The 17,889-nt window shown below is 23.1% G+C and overlaps 6 protein-coding genes across 6 annotated transcripts in view; 5 read left to right on the top strand and 1 right to left on the bottom strand.

The window, feature by feature from the left end:
* The window catches only part of Phum_PHUM422860 (Cullin-2, putative), a gene marked incomplete at both ends in the record, with an annotated part of 3,455 nt that extends 1,902 nt beyond the window's left edge, over positions 1–1,553 (top strand). The window contains 6 exons of the mRNA XM_002429124.1: positions 41–175; positions 268–414; positions 598–739; positions 823–1,025; positions 1,118–1,330; positions 1,422–1,553. Coding sequence (XP_002429169.1) covers positions 41–175; positions 268–414; positions 598–739; positions 823–1,025; positions 1,118–1,330; positions 1,422–1,553 — 972 coding nt within the window. The remainder of the gene's footprint in view (positions 1–40; positions 176–267; positions 415–597; positions 740–822; positions 1,026–1,117; positions 1,331–1,421) is intronic.
* A 676-nt stretch (positions 1,554–2,229) lies between these two features.
* On the top strand, positions 2,230–4,424 carry Phum_PHUM422850 (Amnionless protein precursor, putative; the record flags this gene model as incomplete). The annotated part of the gene is made up of 9 exons (XM_002429123.1): positions 2,230–2,406; positions 2,481–2,586; positions 2,660–2,856; positions 2,942–3,105; positions 3,241–3,365; positions 3,446–3,670; positions 3,743–3,899; positions 3,978–4,078; positions 4,225–4,424. 9 exons carry the CDS (start codon positions 2,230–2,232, stop codon positions 4,422–4,424), a joined length of 1,452 nt encoding a protein of 483 aa, XP_002429168.1.
* A 394-nt stretch (positions 4,425–4,818) lies between these two features.
* Positions 4,819–5,276, top strand: Phum_PHUM422840 (deleted in oral cancer 1/CDK2-associated protein, putative; the record flags this gene model as incomplete). Its single annotated transcript, XM_002429122.1, has 2 exons — positions 4,819–4,834; positions 5,065–5,276. The coding sequence occupies 2 exons, from the start codon at positions 4,819–4,821 to the stop codon at positions 5,274–5,276; spliced, it is 228 nt and encodes a 75-aa protein (XP_002429167.1).
* A 1,250-nt stretch (positions 5,277–6,526) lies between these two features.
* On the top strand, positions 6,527–7,694 carry Phum_PHUM422830 (uncharacterized protein; the record flags this gene model as incomplete). Its single annotated transcript, XM_002429121.1, has 2 exons — positions 6,527–7,112; positions 7,210–7,694. The coding sequence occupies 2 exons, from the start codon at positions 6,527–6,529 to the stop codon at positions 7,692–7,694; spliced, it is 1,071 nt and encodes a 356-aa protein (XP_002429166.1).
* A 4,564-nt stretch (positions 7,695–12,258) lies between these two features.
* Positions 12,259–13,791, top strand: Phum_PHUM422820 (uncharacterized protein; the record flags this gene model as incomplete). Its single annotated transcript, XM_002429120.1, has 4 exons — positions 12,259–12,380; positions 12,451–12,560; positions 12,792–13,080; positions 13,767–13,791. The coding sequence occupies 4 exons, from the start codon at positions 12,259–12,261 to the stop codon at positions 13,789–13,791; spliced, it is 546 nt and encodes a 181-aa protein (XP_002429165.1).
* A 1,747-nt stretch (positions 13,792–15,538) lies between these two features.
* Phum_PHUM422810 (uncharacterized protein) lies at positions 15,539–16,867 on the bottom strand (the record flags this gene model as incomplete). Its single annotated transcript, XM_002429119.1, has 2 exons — positions 15,539–15,634; positions 16,517–16,867. The coding sequence occupies 2 exons, from the start codon at positions 16,865–16,867 to the stop codon at positions 15,539–15,541; spliced, it is 447 nt and encodes a 148-aa protein (XP_002429164.1).
* Positions 16,868–17,889: the final 1,022 nt, after the last annotated feature.

Genomic DNA, 17,889 nt, shown 5'->3' with positions numbered 1-17,889 from the left:
GGGTCTCAGCGACAGTGAAATTGATAAAAAATTAGCCAAGTCTATAACAATTTTTAAATACATTGATGACAAAGATGTCTATCAGAAATTTTATTCAAAAATGTTGGCTAGAAGATTAATACATCAACAAAGTCAAAGCATGGATGCAGAGGAAACTATGATAAATAGACTAAAGGTACTAAATACCCAAATTTTTTTTTAATTTTTTTGTTTGAAACGTTTTTTTTTTTTTACTAAATCTTAAATTAAATAATTTTTCTCCCATAGCAAACCTGTGGGTATGAATTCACTAGTAAACTTCATAGAATGTACACAGATATTTCTCTTAGTGCTGATTTAAATGTAAAATTTCAAGATTATTTAAAACAAAAACAAATTGATCTTGGAATAAATTTTCAAATAAACGTTCTTCAGGTAAATTTTTATTTTTCATAATTTTTATCTAAACTCCCCAAGTTGTTTTTGGGAACAAGTTTAACTCTTCACAAAGTTTTACTTCGAGTAAACCTTATATTGTACCTTAATTTTTTTTTGTCTCGATTAAACATCTGATTTGTTTGGAAAAAGTTTAATTAATTGTTAATAAAAATTTTTCAGGCTGGAGCTTGGCCTTTAAGGCAAAGTTTTTTCACTTTTAACGTACCTCAAGAGTTGGAACAAAGCGTTCAAGTATTTGAAGAATTTTATAAAATAAATTTCAGCGGAAGAAAACTGTCTTGGTATCATCATTTGTGTCAAGGTAAAAAATACTTGGAGCATTTCTCAACCGTAATGTTTTTTACACGTAACAAATTATAAGGCTAAAATTTATCGATTTATTAGGGGATTTAAAATTAACTTATTTAAAAAAACCATACATAATATCAATGCAAACTTTTCAAATGGCCATTTTATTGCTTTTTGAAAAAACGAACGACTTGTCCGGTCGAGATATTCAAGAAAGTGTTCAAATACCAGAAGATCAACTCATTAAACAAATACAAAGTTTAGTGGATGCAAAATTATTAAAAGATCCGGGATCAGAGGTAAACCATAACCTAATCTTGTTGTTAAATTTAATAATATTGTTTTTTCTAAATTGACATTCTAGTTAACTCAAGTTAAATTCAAATTTCAGTTAACTCTCGACATAACTTATCAGTTAAATTTTGAATACTCGAATAAAAGAACCAGGCTAAAAATATCAGGAGCTTTACAAAAAGAAACACCTCAAGAAGTTGAAACAACTTTTCACAGCGTCGAAGGTGATAGAAAATTGTATTTGCAAGCTGCCATCGTTAGAATAATGAAGTCTAGAAAATTATTAAAACATAATTGTCTCATTCAAGAAGTAATTTTTTAATTCGAATTTAAAGCATCACATTAATTATAAAATTTGATCTAATTATTGTTTTTTTTTTTTTTTTTTTTTTCGATTTTAGGTTTTGTCTCAAAGCGGATCATCTTTTCAACCTTCTATACCTATGATAAAAAAATGCATCGAGGTATTAATAGAAAAACAATACATTGAAAGAACACCAAATTCACAAGATGAATACGCTTACGTAGCATAAATTTATTAATTTAATTATTTAATTTTTAATCATGAAATAAAAATGTGTTAATTATCAGGTTTACTCCGTAAATAACTTTTTTTTTTTTTTTTAAATTTCTTTCATTACTGTTATATAATTTTTTTAAAAAAAAAAAAAAAAAAGTTGAAAATGAAATAAAAATATTTAAAAAATGTATATAAATTTTTTTTTTTTTTACAATCAAATGTTTGAAATCCTTAAATGTATCAAATTTTTATTAAAAAAAAAATCGTTTGAAAAAAAAAAAAAAAAAATTATTCCATTTTTAATTGTACTTTGAATTAAATGAAAACTTATGTATATCTGTTTTATTTTCTTTTTAATAAAATGGCTATTGTGTTCTATTAACTAACCAAATTTTTGATTGTTTGATATGATGTAGTTAATAAATAATTTAACTAACAAAAAATTGTTTATTAAGTTTAATATATATGTTCAATTTGAATGAAAAATGTAACAATCAATTTATTTTTTATATTTTATTTATTTCCCCCCCTAAAAATTCCTCCCAAAAAAAAAAAAAAAAAAATTTTTGTGATAATAATTTGTAATAGGATATTGTCTGATAATATCTTGTAATATTAATTTCACATATTTGAAAAAGAATAAATTAATCAGATTAAATTTGAAAGTGAAAGGTTTAGTCAAATTAATTATGTACAAAATTATATTTTTTTTCTTATTTTTCCTTAAAGCTCATGGATTAAAAATTTGGTTACCCAATACTGGTATGAATAATACTCAAAATTGGGAAAATAATGAAATTCCAAAAAATTGTGATCAAATTTATTTTCCATCTAAAAGTGAAATTGCTACTTATTGGAATATTAAAGTAAGTAAGGAAAAACTTTCATTATTAATAATTATTAAATATAATAATTAAAATTTTTTTTTTTAAAAAAATAGGATTTAGAAATTAGTAATTTGGTTCTATCAAAATCAGGAGAATTAATTCTATCAAATTACATAAATCTATTATTTAAAGATAAAGAAAAATGTCTCAATGCTAGAAGTAAGGATTATAATGTTATAATTATTTCAAATGTTTTAAATTTTAGTTATAAGTTTATTAATTGTTTGTTTAGAAATGAAATTCACCAGAAACGATATTAAAGGTTGGTTGGATCCATATAATTGGATGTCTGATTCGAATCAATGGCTTCCACATTCTGAAAGAGTTCCTTGCACAGGAGAAATTATAAATTTTCCATCGATAAATACAATTTCAGTACAACTTCCAAGCATTTTGCTTCCATATAAAAGTTTTAACTTTGGTGAACAAGTAAGTTTTCCATTTCCAAAATTTCTTTTAAAAAACTTTCAAAAGTAAAACAAAAAAAACTTTCTTTTTTAAAAAAAAAAAAAAGGTTTTAAATGGTGAAGAATGGCAAGAATTTTTAAAAACAGAATTGGGGTATATGCTTTTTAAAGGATCAGACGAATTGAGAGAAAAGCCATGGCGTACTGATGAGAGTTGTTCGAAAGGAAAAAAATGTACCTGTATTAGATCTGCATACACTTTTAGAGATGGGTAACAAAATAAAGATTAAAGAAATTCATCATGTTATCTTTTTTTTACTTAGAAAATTTTAAAATTATTTTAATACTATTTTAATAAAAATTATTATTTTTTTATGTTATTAATAAAATAATTTTTTTCGTTTAGGATTTACAAAGAGGTAAATCGACACATTTTCCAAGAAGCTGTCTGCTTGTATGCGATGCCAAAATGTAAAAAAGTGCCTTGTTATTTTCCTGTTGTTCCAGAAGGTCATTGCTGTGGTATTTGTGGTAGGTTAATTAAAAAATAAAATTTCAGGAACTGTAAACTGAAAATACAATTAAATTTAATAAACGTGACTAATTTTTAGGGGCTGTTTTAAAACTTGAGGACAAAACGAAAGAAGGTTTCGATTTGAATGAAATAAAAAGAAAAGTAAATGAAGAAATAAAAAAACATAAGTTAAATAAAGAATTAAAAACTTATGTGGGTAGAACCAAAGATGAAAATATTCAAATAGTAATTTTGGCTGATGATTCTGATGCTACCACTAGTAGTCACTTTCTATCTAGTGTGATTGCTCAAAAATTAAAAGGTTAATATAATTGCCTAAAAGTATAATAATATAATTACATATAAAACAGTTTTAAAATTTTTTTCATTTTAGGGCAAAAATTAAAATTAAGCATTTCTCAATTGTCTGGATTAGCTTTATCTAACTACTTATTTAATAGTATTACAGGCATTATTTTCGGAACTTTATTCGGGGTTTTACTTTTATTCGTCATTTTGTTTTATCAATATGTAAAAATACCTCAAAAAATGTAAGCAAAACAGTAATATTTAATTAATTATTAATTTAAAATAATATTTTTATTTAAAAAAAAAAAATTTTTTTGTAGAATAAATATGGACCAAAATAAACCATTTGTTTTTGCAAGATTTGACAATGTTTCAAATGAAGATAACTGTAATGAAAATATACATATTGAATCTGCATGTGGTAGTAATGCAGGAAGGCAAGCATTTGACAATCCCATCTATTCTGAAGGTAAATAAATTTTAAAAATATTTTATTTTAAAATGTTTTATCAAAACAAAAATTTTATTAAGTAGTGATTTCATACTAATACATTATTTGTATAACAGATCCTCAAAATTCCTATGACACTAACATTAAGGTAGAGTCAAAAGAGAAAGAAAAAGAAGATGTCACTCCAGGAAAATCAAGCTCTCAAGAATATCACAATTTAACTTATACTGATTTTGAAAAAATTGAAAAACCTGAACCGATAACTAATGATAATTTGTCAGAATCGGATGACGACTTCAAAGAAATTAAGTTATAGAATGAAATTGAAATATAATTATTATTTAAAAATGGTAATGGAAAACAACAAAAGTTTTAAGTACTTATGAATTAGATATCTTAGCCTACTAAATAATTCATCTTATTCATATTACATTACTGTAAATAAAATATTATTTTAATTATTTTGAATTTTAACTTTCGTTAATAAACTTTTAAAAATTATGTTAGTATTATTAAAGAATAAACATTTCCTAACATTTAAAAGAAATTCACATGATCACATTCGAAATATTTTTATAAAGAAAATTTTTACACAAAAAACTCTTAATAAAAGATTATAAATTTTTAATATCACTATTTTTATTTTGACATTTTAAAAGTGGCATTAGAATGACGATCGTTTTTTAAATTCACTGCATGGTTAAATTTTAATGAAGACATTAAGAGGTAAATTTGTCGTGTCACCATAAAAGGAACGTGAATAAAAACGTGTGTTTTGTTATGCTTTAAAATAGGTATCGATAAAAATTAGTAATAATTTTTCTTTCAAACAGGTTTTTATAAAACTGTATAAAATTACTATTGATAAGTTACCCTTTTAATATTTAATTAAATCATGTTTACAAACAAGTTTGATGAAGAAATTATTATATCATCTCATTCGAACTCATCGTCAGGTGAAAGAAATATAAGTTCACATTCTTTGCCGAAACAAAATATGCCTAAATACACTCAACTTTTATCCGTGATTGAAGATATGGGAAAAGAAGTACGTACAGCCTATGCCGGTAATAAAACATCTGTGGAAAGGTTAAAAAAGGGAATTGTTCAAGCTAAGCACCTCGTAGGTGAATGCTTAATAGAAACGGAAAGATCAGCAAGGCAATGATAAAGTTTTTTTTAAAAAGTTATAATGTGTTTTTACAGTCATCGGTTGTGATTGACAGTGATATTGATTTAAAAAATTTTTTAATTACTAATAAAATATATATATATTTTATAAATAATACTGTACTAACACTAAAAAAAACTAGTTATTAAATGCAATATGAATAAATAAATTTGTAGTCAATCTTCTGTGTTATGTTACAGTTATTAGTTAGAATTGTTTTTAAATATATACTGTTAATTATTATGGTTGTAAATTAAAATATTAATGTTATCATTTATTATAAAGTTTTATAGTTTTGATGTTTCACACTTTAAAAAAAAAAAAAGTAATGTTGGGCAATTATTTTGTTTTTCGACTCTGTTTTTTAATATTTACTCGAATTTATCGATAACAATTTTTTTAGTCTTTGTATTTATTGAAATTATGCCTTAATGTACAAACAAAAAAAAAACTACAAGTTCAAATGTTTAAATTAACACTGATTAAATTAGGGAAAACTTATTTGTACTTAACCAAATAATAACTCAGGTAAAATTTAAATTGTTACTTATTAATTTTTTTATTCTATAATACTAAGTTATAAGCGATTGATATTAATTCAGAGCTAAAGAGTATAAAATACTTTGTGAAAAAAAACAGAAAAGCAAAAGTATTCATATTATTTGAATCCTTCATTATTGTTTTAATTAGACTTTAATAATAAGTACATGAATGTAATTTCTTGATTAAATAATTCAAAAAAAAAAGAAAAATATATAAAGTTTTATTTTCTCTAATCTATATTAATTTATTTTCAAATAATTATTTTTAAAGTCACATAACAAATCGATTTATTTTGGAATGTTAATTTATACTGTCTTTAAGGATAATTTCAAATATATATACTTTTTGTAATATTTTTTTTAAGAAAATATTTTATAAAATGACATTATCATTAAATTAGTTTTTAGTAATAACTATTACAAAGTACTTAAATCAAAAAACATTTCAATCTTATTTTTAATTGTGAAAGTGAATCAATTACGAAAAAAAAAAAATTGATAAACTTACGAGAAGAAAATTTAAAGAAGAAGCATAAGGGTTTGGTTTTATTTTTTTTAAATTTTTAATTTATAATCAGATAAAAGTTTCATTCAAAGTATTCAGAAAGAAAAGTTATAAAAGAACATAGTTAATCATTTATTATATTATCAGTGAAGTGCTTATTTATATTTTTAAACTCATTAATATCAAAGCTACATTCCAATATGACTTCAGAAAATTTTAAAACGCTTTATGTTAGTGATACTGGTAATAATGCAGATTCTGTGGAATGGTGTCCCATTTCACCATATAAAAATTCATTTGCATGTGGTACTTATCATTTAATTGAAAGCAATGAAAAACCTGATGAAGAAAATGATAATAATGCATGTACTAGAAGTGGAGGTGTAATCATTTACACAATATGCAAAGATCGATTGGAAAAAAATTGCCGAGTAGATTGCCCTGCTGTTTTAGACATGAAATGGTGTAATGAAAAAGTGAATGATGATATTGTTTTAGCTGTTGCAAATGCATCTGGTGAAGTTGTCACATACACGTTTAAAAATTACATTTTGAAATTTTTATCAAAATGTTCGATTAAAACCCAAAAAGATTATTTAATATTGGCTTTAGATTGGACTAAGAAAAACGATGAAAATTTAATTTGCTGCAGCGATTCGAAAGGAAATATTTCTATTATTAAATTTTTAAATAACACTTTAACCATCATAAAGGAATGGAATGGCCACTCATTAGAGGCTTGGGCTGTTTGTTTTGATTCTTTTCAAAATAATATCATTTATTCAGGTGAGTGGTAGCCTATTTCTTTTCTTTTTTTTTTTTAACTACCCCGAAAAAATTTTTTTGTTTATTTATGTATTTTTGCCCTTATTTTTAGGTGGAGATGAAGGAGTTTTCAAAATGTGGGACACAAGAAAAGATAATTCTGGTGAAATTATGACATCAAAAACACATGGAGCTGGAGTAACCGTTTTAAATTCAAATCCTTTTGATGAATTCTCACTGGTTAGCGGAGGCTACGATGAAAACGTTTTCTTTTGGGATACGAGAAATTGGAAATCACCGCTTAAAACGATCACAGCCGGCGGTGGATTATGGAGACTAAAATGGCACCCGAGCGGTAAACAAAAATTTTTATTGGCAGCTTGCATTTACGGAGGATTTCAAATTTATGATCTTTCATCTTATAAATCGATAAGCGAATATAAAGAACATGAAAGCATGGCGTACGGAGCAGATTGGTCTTATTTAAATCAAAAAGAAATGGAAGAATTATTAGGATGCAGTCAATCTAGTTTAATTGCTACTTGTTCGTTTTACGACCGGAAATTGTGCGTGTCCACTTGGAGCCAAAATTCAAATAAATAATAATAATAAATTATTTAAATATAATAACGAGTATTTTTAAATAAATAAATATACTTTCTTACTAAAAATTTTTTTTTAGGAAATTTTAATAGTTTTAGAAAAATTTTCGATAAGACAATCTTTTTTTTTTTTTTTTTTTTTTTTTTTGTATTCATGAAAATAAAGAAAAATTCTTAAAATGTCTTCCTCGAAAAACAAACCTATTTAGAAATTAAGAATTTTTGACATAATTTTCAATTAAACCAACGCCATTAAGGAAAATTCGAATTACCAAAAAAATGATTTAGTTAAATTATTTCGATTATAACTTTTTATTAAAAAAAAAAAATTTTTTTTTTGAATTTATTAATTATTTGTAAATGCCATTAAACAATTTAAACGACTCATTATTTTTTTTTTCTGTCACAAAAAGTCCCTTTATTAATATTTATAAACAATCCTGATGAAAAGGATCCATTAAACTTCCAGCTACACATCCGTGAAAATTATCTCTTATTTTAACACATTGACCGCCTATACGTCGAACCTAAAAAATTCAGGTTGTTTAGTAGTAAAGAAAACCTTTCGCAATTTATATATATATATATTTACTTGTTTTAATAAAAAAATAATTAAAAATATTTAAAAAAAAAACTTACCTCGTGTACGGTGATGTAACAATCATAATATTTTGTATTATATCTATTGTTCTCGTCGTTTCTATTAACTCCCATACTTTCCTGTAGGAAAAAAAAGGGAAAAAAAAATTAGTAAAGATAAAAAATTCATAAAGTTCTACAATTTAAAACAATTTTTTCAGTTTTAAACAATAGAACGTAAAGGTTTATTTACAAATATCGTTTGGAATAACAATAATAATAATAATAATAATTAAAAAAAAAAAAAAAAGTTCAAAATTAATAAAATATATAAAAGTAAAATAAAATGAGTTTATTTGCGAAAGAAGTTGGAAACTTGAGAGAAATTTTCAATAAGACAAAAATAAAAATAAACGAAACGATTGATAGGAAAGAAAGTTTAGAAGTTGAATACGAAGATGATAAAAATAATTACGATAGCGAATTAATTAATATTGAAAATGAAATGACGAAAATTGATTTCGAATTGAACGAACTTGAAAATAAAGAAGAAGAATTGACTTATAAAATGGGAGGAGAAGAATTTTTAATAAAAGATTACACGTACGAAAATGACGATCTTTTGGATGAATTGAATAGGATGAAAAGAGAAGATTATGAAATATTTAAAAAAAATAATAAATTAATTAAAGAATTGAAAAATTCTATACAAAAAGAAGAGAAAATACTTAAATACGAAGAGGAAATGCAATTTGCATTGGAAAAAAGTTTTGAAAATCGTAAAATGAAAAAACTCGAAGATTTCGATATACGATTGAAAAATCATAAAAAAATTATGTTAGAAAAAATGAACGATGCCGAACGTAGATTTTTAAAAAAAAAAAAACCTTTGATTAATCACATGAACGAACTCGATTCGAAAATTGATTCTATAGAAAAAGAAATTTCAGCCAAACCGAATGAATTGAAAGCGTTGGAAAAAAGAGAAATGGCACTTGAAAAAAAATTAATTAAATTATCATACAGAGAGTAAGTTTATTAATATTATTATTATTATTTTTATTTGTCCCATTACTCACTCCTGAATTTTCCATTAAATAATTTCCCTGCACGTGTAAAGTTCCCCCGAAAAATAATATCAATGCCGTGATATATAATATAGTCCATGTAAATGTCCACCTTAAATTAAAAATTTTTTTTGCAATATTTATTTATAAATATTTAAATCTCAAATTTTTATTATCATTATTATTTTTACATGTTAAATACTCACATTTGTATCACGTGATTTGGAAAACGTGCACGAAAATTTCAACAAAAAAAAAAAAAAAATTTTTTTCCCCCTCAGACGCGCGACTTAATCACTTTGTTATATTTAAATTATTATTATTATTATCGTACGGAATTGTCAAAAATTAAAAAAAAATTCATTTTCATTAATTATAATAATTAATTATTTAATTAATTAATTAATTAATTAAATAACCACACATGTTATATTATTAATTGTGGTGCAAATACAAAATTTGACCTCAAAATATAAGATGCAGCACTTTTTGATTAAGGTGATTATATTATTATTATTATTATTATGTATACAGAACAGTGGCGAAAACGATTAATAATAATAATAATAATAATTTATAACTAATCATTTTCCTTATTTACATAAGAAATAAGGTTTCACTCCATACAAAACAATTTTTTTTTTTTTTTTTTAAATAATAATAATAATACGATAGATTAAATTTATTTCAACCAATCAATTGATTTTAAATCGATCTCTCAATAATAATAATAATAATAATTGGTATTAAAAAGAATTTTACATAAGCATAAATAATAAAAAAAAAAAATTTGATTTCGCTACTGATTTAACATTTAAACTCATCATTTACATAAATAATTTGTTTGATCAAGAAAAAAAAAAAAAGAAAAGATTTGATGATGTTGTCAAAAAAAGAAAAGAATATTAAAAATTATTATTATTATTATTTTTTTTTTATATATAAAAAAAAAAAAACTTAAACGTAATAATGAAAACAAAAGGGAAAAGGAAAAGGAAAAGAAAATTAATTTTCATTTTGGTTTTTTTTTATCCTCAAGCAAATCAAAATTTTTTTTTCACGTTTCTCTCATGTAATTGTTATAAATTGAAAAGATAATAATATTAAATCCTATTGTTTATTACATGGCGTGACGGTTTCAGGTTTTTTTTTTTGGTCCCTTTTTAAAAATTTTTATATATTTTGAATGTGAATACAAAAAAATTTAATCGAACAACACGAGGAGTAATAAAAATTAAGGTTGTCTTTTTTTTTAGGTATCGTGCTTTGTAATGGAATCTTCAGAAGTTAAAATAAAAAAACCTGAATTTAGTAATAAAATAAATCAATTTTAGTTTTTCAGTAATATATAAAAAAAAATTTATATATTATTTTGTTATAAAGTTACCTCCTACTGTTTCTATTCGGTATTATTATTATTATTATTATTATGATAAATTTAAAATTTTAGTTTTAGGTTAAATAAATGTTTAGTCATGGGTTACTCACGAATTCGATAAATAATTTATAGGTTCACGCACACGCACACACACACACACACACAATATCTTAACTAGTTAACTACTATTGTAATTTATGATTGTCACGAAATAAAAATTTTCGTTATCGTTAATATTTAAATAATAAATCATTTTTCAATTTTTTTTTTTTTTTTTTGGGACCATTTTTTTTTTTTAATTTTAATTTGTCACGTTTATAATTAATTAGTTTTTTTTTTTTTTTAAAAGGAATGTATATTAACGTTTAGTTAAAGTAATTTTAAATTTTTGAAAAATTTTTTGTTACCCCCCTGATTCCAAAAAGTTTTTTTTTTTTTTACTTCCCGCAATTTTTTTTCCGTTAAAAAAAAAAAATTAAAATTTATTATTATTATTGGAAAAATTTTTGGTTATTTTTTTTATTTTCAGTTTTGACATTTAAGGAAAAAAAAAAACATTGGGAGGTTAAAAAGGTTAAAAGGAAAAAAAAAAAAAAATTCAAGGATTTCAAAAAAAAGGTCGAACATATTTCAAATATACGTTTTTTGTACGGTTTTAATTTGTCAACGGTCAGTACGAGGATTTTTATGGAATTCGCAAGTTAAAAATTGTACCTCGTAAGTAAATTTAAAAATTTATTTGCATTTCTATTTTAAAAAAAAAAAAGTAATTGTTTAATTAATAAATAACTGGGAATAAACTCATTTAAAAAAATAAATATTACAAAACCGTTAGTAATTATTCACTACCGATTGCAAATAAAGTTAAAATATCATTATTATATCATAAAATAATTATTTATATTTAAATATTAAATATTATTAAGTAAAATTTTAAAAAAAGTACTTACATTTTCCTAAATAAATACACAAAATTTATTAAATTACATTTGATAACTTAACGATTGTACTTATGCGGCCGCCATATTGGAAATATTCACTCGGTGGTTTTCCCGCTTAATTTCTTTTGCCACGTCAATTTAAATAAGAGATTTAACGTTCATTTATTTTCTTTGAAATCCGTTATAATTTTTGTTACCCTCATTTATTTCGGCGTCGAAAAGTTTATTTTTATAATATAAATTATTAATTAATAATATAAAAAATATTTTTCTTTTAAGGTATTTATCAGAAAATGAACTTCAATTAAAATTGATCGATAAAACATTAACTTACTTTGAAAATAATCAAAAAGCATTAATCGACGATGTGATTTTTGGCGTTTTACTTGCAAGATCGAATCTTCAATGGATTTTTAATGAGGTGCAATCACGATTTGATTTTGATAAATCTAAAAATAAAATTGATATTTTATTAAAAAAATGCGATAAAATATTGGAAAATCGAAACAATCATAGTTGTAAGTAATATTGTTATTTAAATTTAGTAAAATTTTAAAAGAGTACAGTTAAAAAATTTTTCTCACAGGTCTTTTATTGAATATGAAAAACTGGGAAAAAGATGGAGAAAATTTAGAGGAATTGAAAACTTTAGGAGATTCAACAACAAATAATTCTTTTTCTCTTAATTTTGATTCTTGTTTGTCTTTTGATCATTATTTAATGTGAGTATAATTTAAAAGAAATTAAAAAAACTTACTACCATGGTTTTCAACAAAAATGTTGTCATTACAGGAATGGAAGTCCAGAAGATTCAAATATGTGTATTAATGAATTATTTAAAAAAGATTGCAATATTTCAAACTATTGTTGGTATTCTGAAATGAATAGGAGACATCATTCAGGTTATAAAACAACTCATCGATTAATTTATTTACAAGCTGCAACAAAGGTGTTTATTTTTAATCTAATAATAATAATAATAATTTTTTTAAAAAAAAAGCCATTTTAAATTATCCATAGTTATTTGTTTTTTTTTTTTTTTTTGTAGTTACAATGCGATAAAAAAAATCCTGTCAAGTTTTTTAAACTTGAACTTCGTAAAAAAAAACTTTGTGAAAAAATATTATTGGAAGGAAAAGAATTATTTAAAAAAAATTATTTTCCAATGGCTCAAGATATATTTCTTGAACAAATTGCTTTATGTGGCTACGAGGGTTACGTCGAATTTGCTTCAGATAATTGGAGGAAAATAATTAGAAATTGGCAAAAGGAAAATGGTTGTTTTGGCGAGGAAATGTTTTCGATTGATTGTTCAAACAGTGATTATTCATATAATCGAAATAAAAAAACGGATTCAGTTGTTAATAAGTGTCATACGCATGTTACAGCTGTTGCATTAGCAGCAATGTCTTTTCATTTAAGGTATGTTGTTATTATTATTAACTCCTTATGTTAAATATTATTAAAAATTATTATTGATTAAATCCCTAAAAATTAATGTTTATTTCAATTAAATAAATCTCTATTTAATACATTTACACTCGATAATTCTTTCAGAATTTTTTATTACTCAGAAATTTATGATTTCTAACAATATGAGTAAGAAAACGCCTTCTCTTATAATATTCAAAAAGGCAAATAATTATTTAAATTTATTACTTTAAATAAAAAGTAATAAAACTTTTTTTTTAAATCTTAAATTTCTAATTGTAGTTAATTATAAAAAAAAAAAAACGCGTCATAAACGATAAAAAATTTTTTAATTAGTTCAATAATAATAACATTTTCGTATTACGAAATAAAAAAACGTATCGTAAATTTTTTTAATTAAAAAAAAAATTGAAATTTTTATAGTATTCCAATGCGGTAAATAAAATTACCAGACAAACAAACAAACAAACAAACATATTCAATTCTGATAAAATATTTATTGCATAATGATAATATTTACGGTTTTTTAAATAAAATTCAAATACAAATGAAAAAAAATTGAGTAGGAAAATCAATACCATAATTGGAAAAGTTTAAAAAGAATTTTTAAAAGTTTATAAATGGATTACTAATGCATTGAATCACTTTCTCGAAGCATTTTTTTTTTTATTAAATAGGCATTGTTCTGCTTTGAAATCTTAGATTTCTATTGCTTTTTTTTTGCTTACTTTTTCTAAATCTGTATTGCTTTTTATGTTTAACTTGTGGTATAAAAAAAATTATTTTGTGGATTTTAAATCCAGATTATAAATGTAAACTTTTGTGCTTTTAACTGATAAAAATGATTTAATGTAAATAAAAATTGGGCTTGAACTAAAATAATAATAAAAAATATTTGTAACGATTTGAGCGTTTTAAAATACATTTAAAATTTTTAACACCTAAAAAAAAAAAATCCTTATTATAATTTTTAATTATAGAATGCACAGAGCGCAAAATAATGGCCTCCCCGGCTATCAATTTCTATAAAAAAAAAAACTATTCGAACACGTGAAACGGAAACCCCTTTTTAATAGTTAAAAGTTAAAAATAAATTTTTTATAATTCAATTTTAAAATATAATAATTCGTATTCTTTACGTTAATTTTTTTAAAAATCTTTTTGGCAATTCATCACCGTCGCCATAATAACCCGTTAAGAATTTTAATTCACAAAACAATTTTTAATCGATAACTTAATGACTTTATTGTATAACGACCCGTTTATTTTTATTTTTATTTCTCCATTTTGAATGCCCTCAATAAAATAAAAAAATCAATATTATTTTCAAAGTGTTGAATACAGAAAAAAAGAAAAATTTTAATAATAATAATAATATTCGGGTAACAAAATCACAATTTTAATATTATTTATTTATTTATAAATAAATACTTAAATAAAAAATTGAATTGAAAGAAAAACGCTTAATTTTTCTTATTTAATTAATAATAATAATAATAATCTACAAGCTTTATATTTAAAAAAAAATTTCTTAATAAACAACCCCTCTCTTTATTTATTTTGAATATTTAAATAATTTCAAATTATTTATTTATTTATTATTCACAGCCTTTATTAGGAATATGCACACAAAATTTTTTTTTATAACGTTTTTTTCTCTATTAAATTTTTTGTACAAATTAATTGTTTTAATTAAAGTATCGAACAAAATAATAATAATTTTTCCCTTCCGAAATAATAATAATGATAATAATAATAATACGTTTTACCGTTTGTTTTTTTAAATTAGAAATTAAACAATTAAATTGTTGTAAAATATTGAATGGTGAGAAATAGAATAAGTTAACAAAAAACAAAAAAAAATTTTTTTTGCAATTGTATTCGATAATATTTTCCCAACGTGATATTCCTTTTAAAAAAAATAAATTTTTATGTACATAAATATTATTTATTGTTGATATTAAGTACGTTTAAAATTAAATAACGAATATCGTTTTCCGTTAGAAACAAACCAAATCATTACACATCTTTTCATTAATCATTTACGAATGAATTTTTACGACAACCTGCATTTTAACAACAAAAACAACAACAACAAACTTTGAGCTGTTCTTAGTCACAATTGTAATTGAAATTGAAAAAAAAACATACAACAATTTCAAATTTAAATTTTTTCACGATGGCACACAAAGAGTCATTTTATATGTTATTATTATTATTATTTTTTAAGTAATTTATTTCGTGACTAACGTAAAATTAATTTTACTCTTTGTGTTTTGAAAAACTTTTTCTTCTTGTTTGATCTTCCGTTACGAGAATACCACCTTATAGAACAAACATTAACGGACAATTTTTCACGGGTTTTTCTTTTTTTTTGCAATAAATCGAATTTGTTCATTTCTTTTTCGAGTCACTCGGTTTTCTCTTCTCTAAAATAATAAATTTCGTGTCATACGGCGGTTTTTAAGGCTCGTGCTCTAAAAGTTTTATAAACATCTTGTAAAAGATCAATTGCCCATGTCTGTGCCAATTGAAGCGTGTGCATCTAAAACAAGAAAAAAAAAATTTTATAAAAAAAAAAAAAAAAAAATTTATTTAAACCGCAAACGTTCTTTTTCTTTTTATAAATTACCGCTACTTAAAAATTATTATTATTTTATGTGCGAACGTCCGAATTATACCTGAAAACTTGTAGAAAAAAAAAAAAAAACATGCCTTGATAGTGTATATAAATATATTTTATAACTATTTTTGCGTGGGAAAAAAATTTTTTTCTTTTTTGTTAACAGGACCAGTTCGAACACATGGATTTTAAACAAGGGGTCGTAGCATTTTAATATGTCCTTTATTTGTTAAAATTTTTTCAAATAATTTAAATATAATTTGACCTTGCATGAGAAGTTTTTCTTTTTTTGTGTGTGCGTGTGTTTGATAAATAATCCCACAAATTATTGGAAAATTAATCGTGCTAAAGGTAGTACCCGCATAAATACATTCCCAAAATTTTATCATGATATAGTGGGGGGGGGCAGGTAGTACCGTAATCATTGACTGACTAAAAGTAGTTTTTTTATACTTCAGGTAGAACACTTGAAGAAACAATAATAATTAAAAATAATCAAATAATCATCATTACCTTTCACTTGAACAAAACAAAATTTTCTTTTTATTATTATTATTATTATTATTATCATTTTATATAATTTTTGCGGTAAATTTAAAAAAAAAAAAGAGAGAAAAGGAAACGACTTTTTAGGTAAAAATTTTCGTGTTTAAAAAAAAAAAAAAAAATAAATCAAGGTTGTTGTTTTTGTTGGTTCCTTTATAATAATAATTACGTATTAACAAAATGGTTGACATGTTGATTTGTTATTACCAAAAAAAAATTTTTTTAAAAATTATTGACGAATTCTAATTTTCCCATTACCTTTTTATCAACGTCCGATGAATATAAATTTCTTAAATTATTCATTTGATCCAAATCGAAATTAACATCGTTTGCCAATTCGTAAATATTTCTTATATCGTTTTGTATTTTATGTGGTAATTCTTGAGACCTCGTCGACGGACTTAATCTCGATATTTCTCCCAATATATTTTGACATTTTAATGAAAACGTTAATGTTTTACTTTCTTCGTCGAAACGATTTTTATCTAAAAAATTTTTAAATTCGCGTATTCCTCTGTCTGTCGATAAACATTTTTCTAATGAATCCGTTATTTCATCAACTTCGACTCTCGTTGCATTATTCGAACGACAGCAAAATATTTTATACATTTTCTATTTTTCCTTTTGATTTTAATTTTGTTTTAATCTGGAAAAAAAAACAAAACCGAAAAAATCAATCGCGAATTAACCGCAAATGTGAAATACACTCCGACATTCACTCAACTCAAAGTAAAAATTCATTATTATTATTATTATCACAAAATTTTATTATTATTATTATTACGACAAATCATAGGGGGGAAAAATAAAAATAAATTCAACCATGTTTATGTAATATCACACTTTTAAAAAGTTATTTTGTAATTAATGTCCCCAAGTTAAAGTCGTGATCTTTCGTGATAATCTTTTCTTACAAAAAAAAAAAAAATTAGTGACCTTTGCCAGAGTTAGAAAATTTTAAATTTGAAAATTGAGACAAGTTTCAAATCGTTTTCTGACTTTTTATAGATATATAATTTAAAACGAAAATTCACGTTTTATTTTTTAAAATCGATTGATTTCTTTTTAACGCAAACGGATTTATTTAAAAAAAAAAAAATAATCCAACGAATTTTCTAGAATTCTTTTCGCGTTAACCGTTGAAATTTTTTTTTAAATTTTTTCGTTAAGAAATTAATTAATAACTATTTTATAATCGTAATTATTAAGAAATCAAATGAGAGACAAAGATTTTATATATTCGAATAAATAAAAATAAAAAAAAAGCGTGAGAAATAGTTTTTATATACACTTACCCAACCATCGTGATAATCATTCAAGACGGTGAAAATAAATTTATATGAGTTTTATATGTTTTTAATAATAATAATAATAATAAAATTTTCAACATGATTTGTTTTAACGTTTATGTAATTACACACGCACACACACACACAAAAAAAGAAAAAAAAAATTTAAAATACAAATTGTACCGTAGTAATAATACGCATGAAGTTGGAACCGAGACCGAAAATCAACTAACCGTAATTCCGTACATGCAGAATTATGACGTAAATGACGTAATGTCAGAGCCTTGTTTTATTTTTCCGAAAACAAAAAACAAATTGTTAAAATTAAAACTTAAATCAATT

Source organism: Pediculus humanus, genomic scaffold (genome assembly GCF_000006295.1).
Source record: "Pediculus humanus corporis 1103172108191 genomic scaffold, whole genome shotgun sequence".
NCBI lineage: Eukaryota > Metazoa > Arthropoda > Insecta > Psocodea > Pediculidae > Pediculus > Pediculus humanus.
Note: the sequence above shows the minus strand (reverse complement) of the source record. Positions and strands in the feature narration are given on the sequence as shown.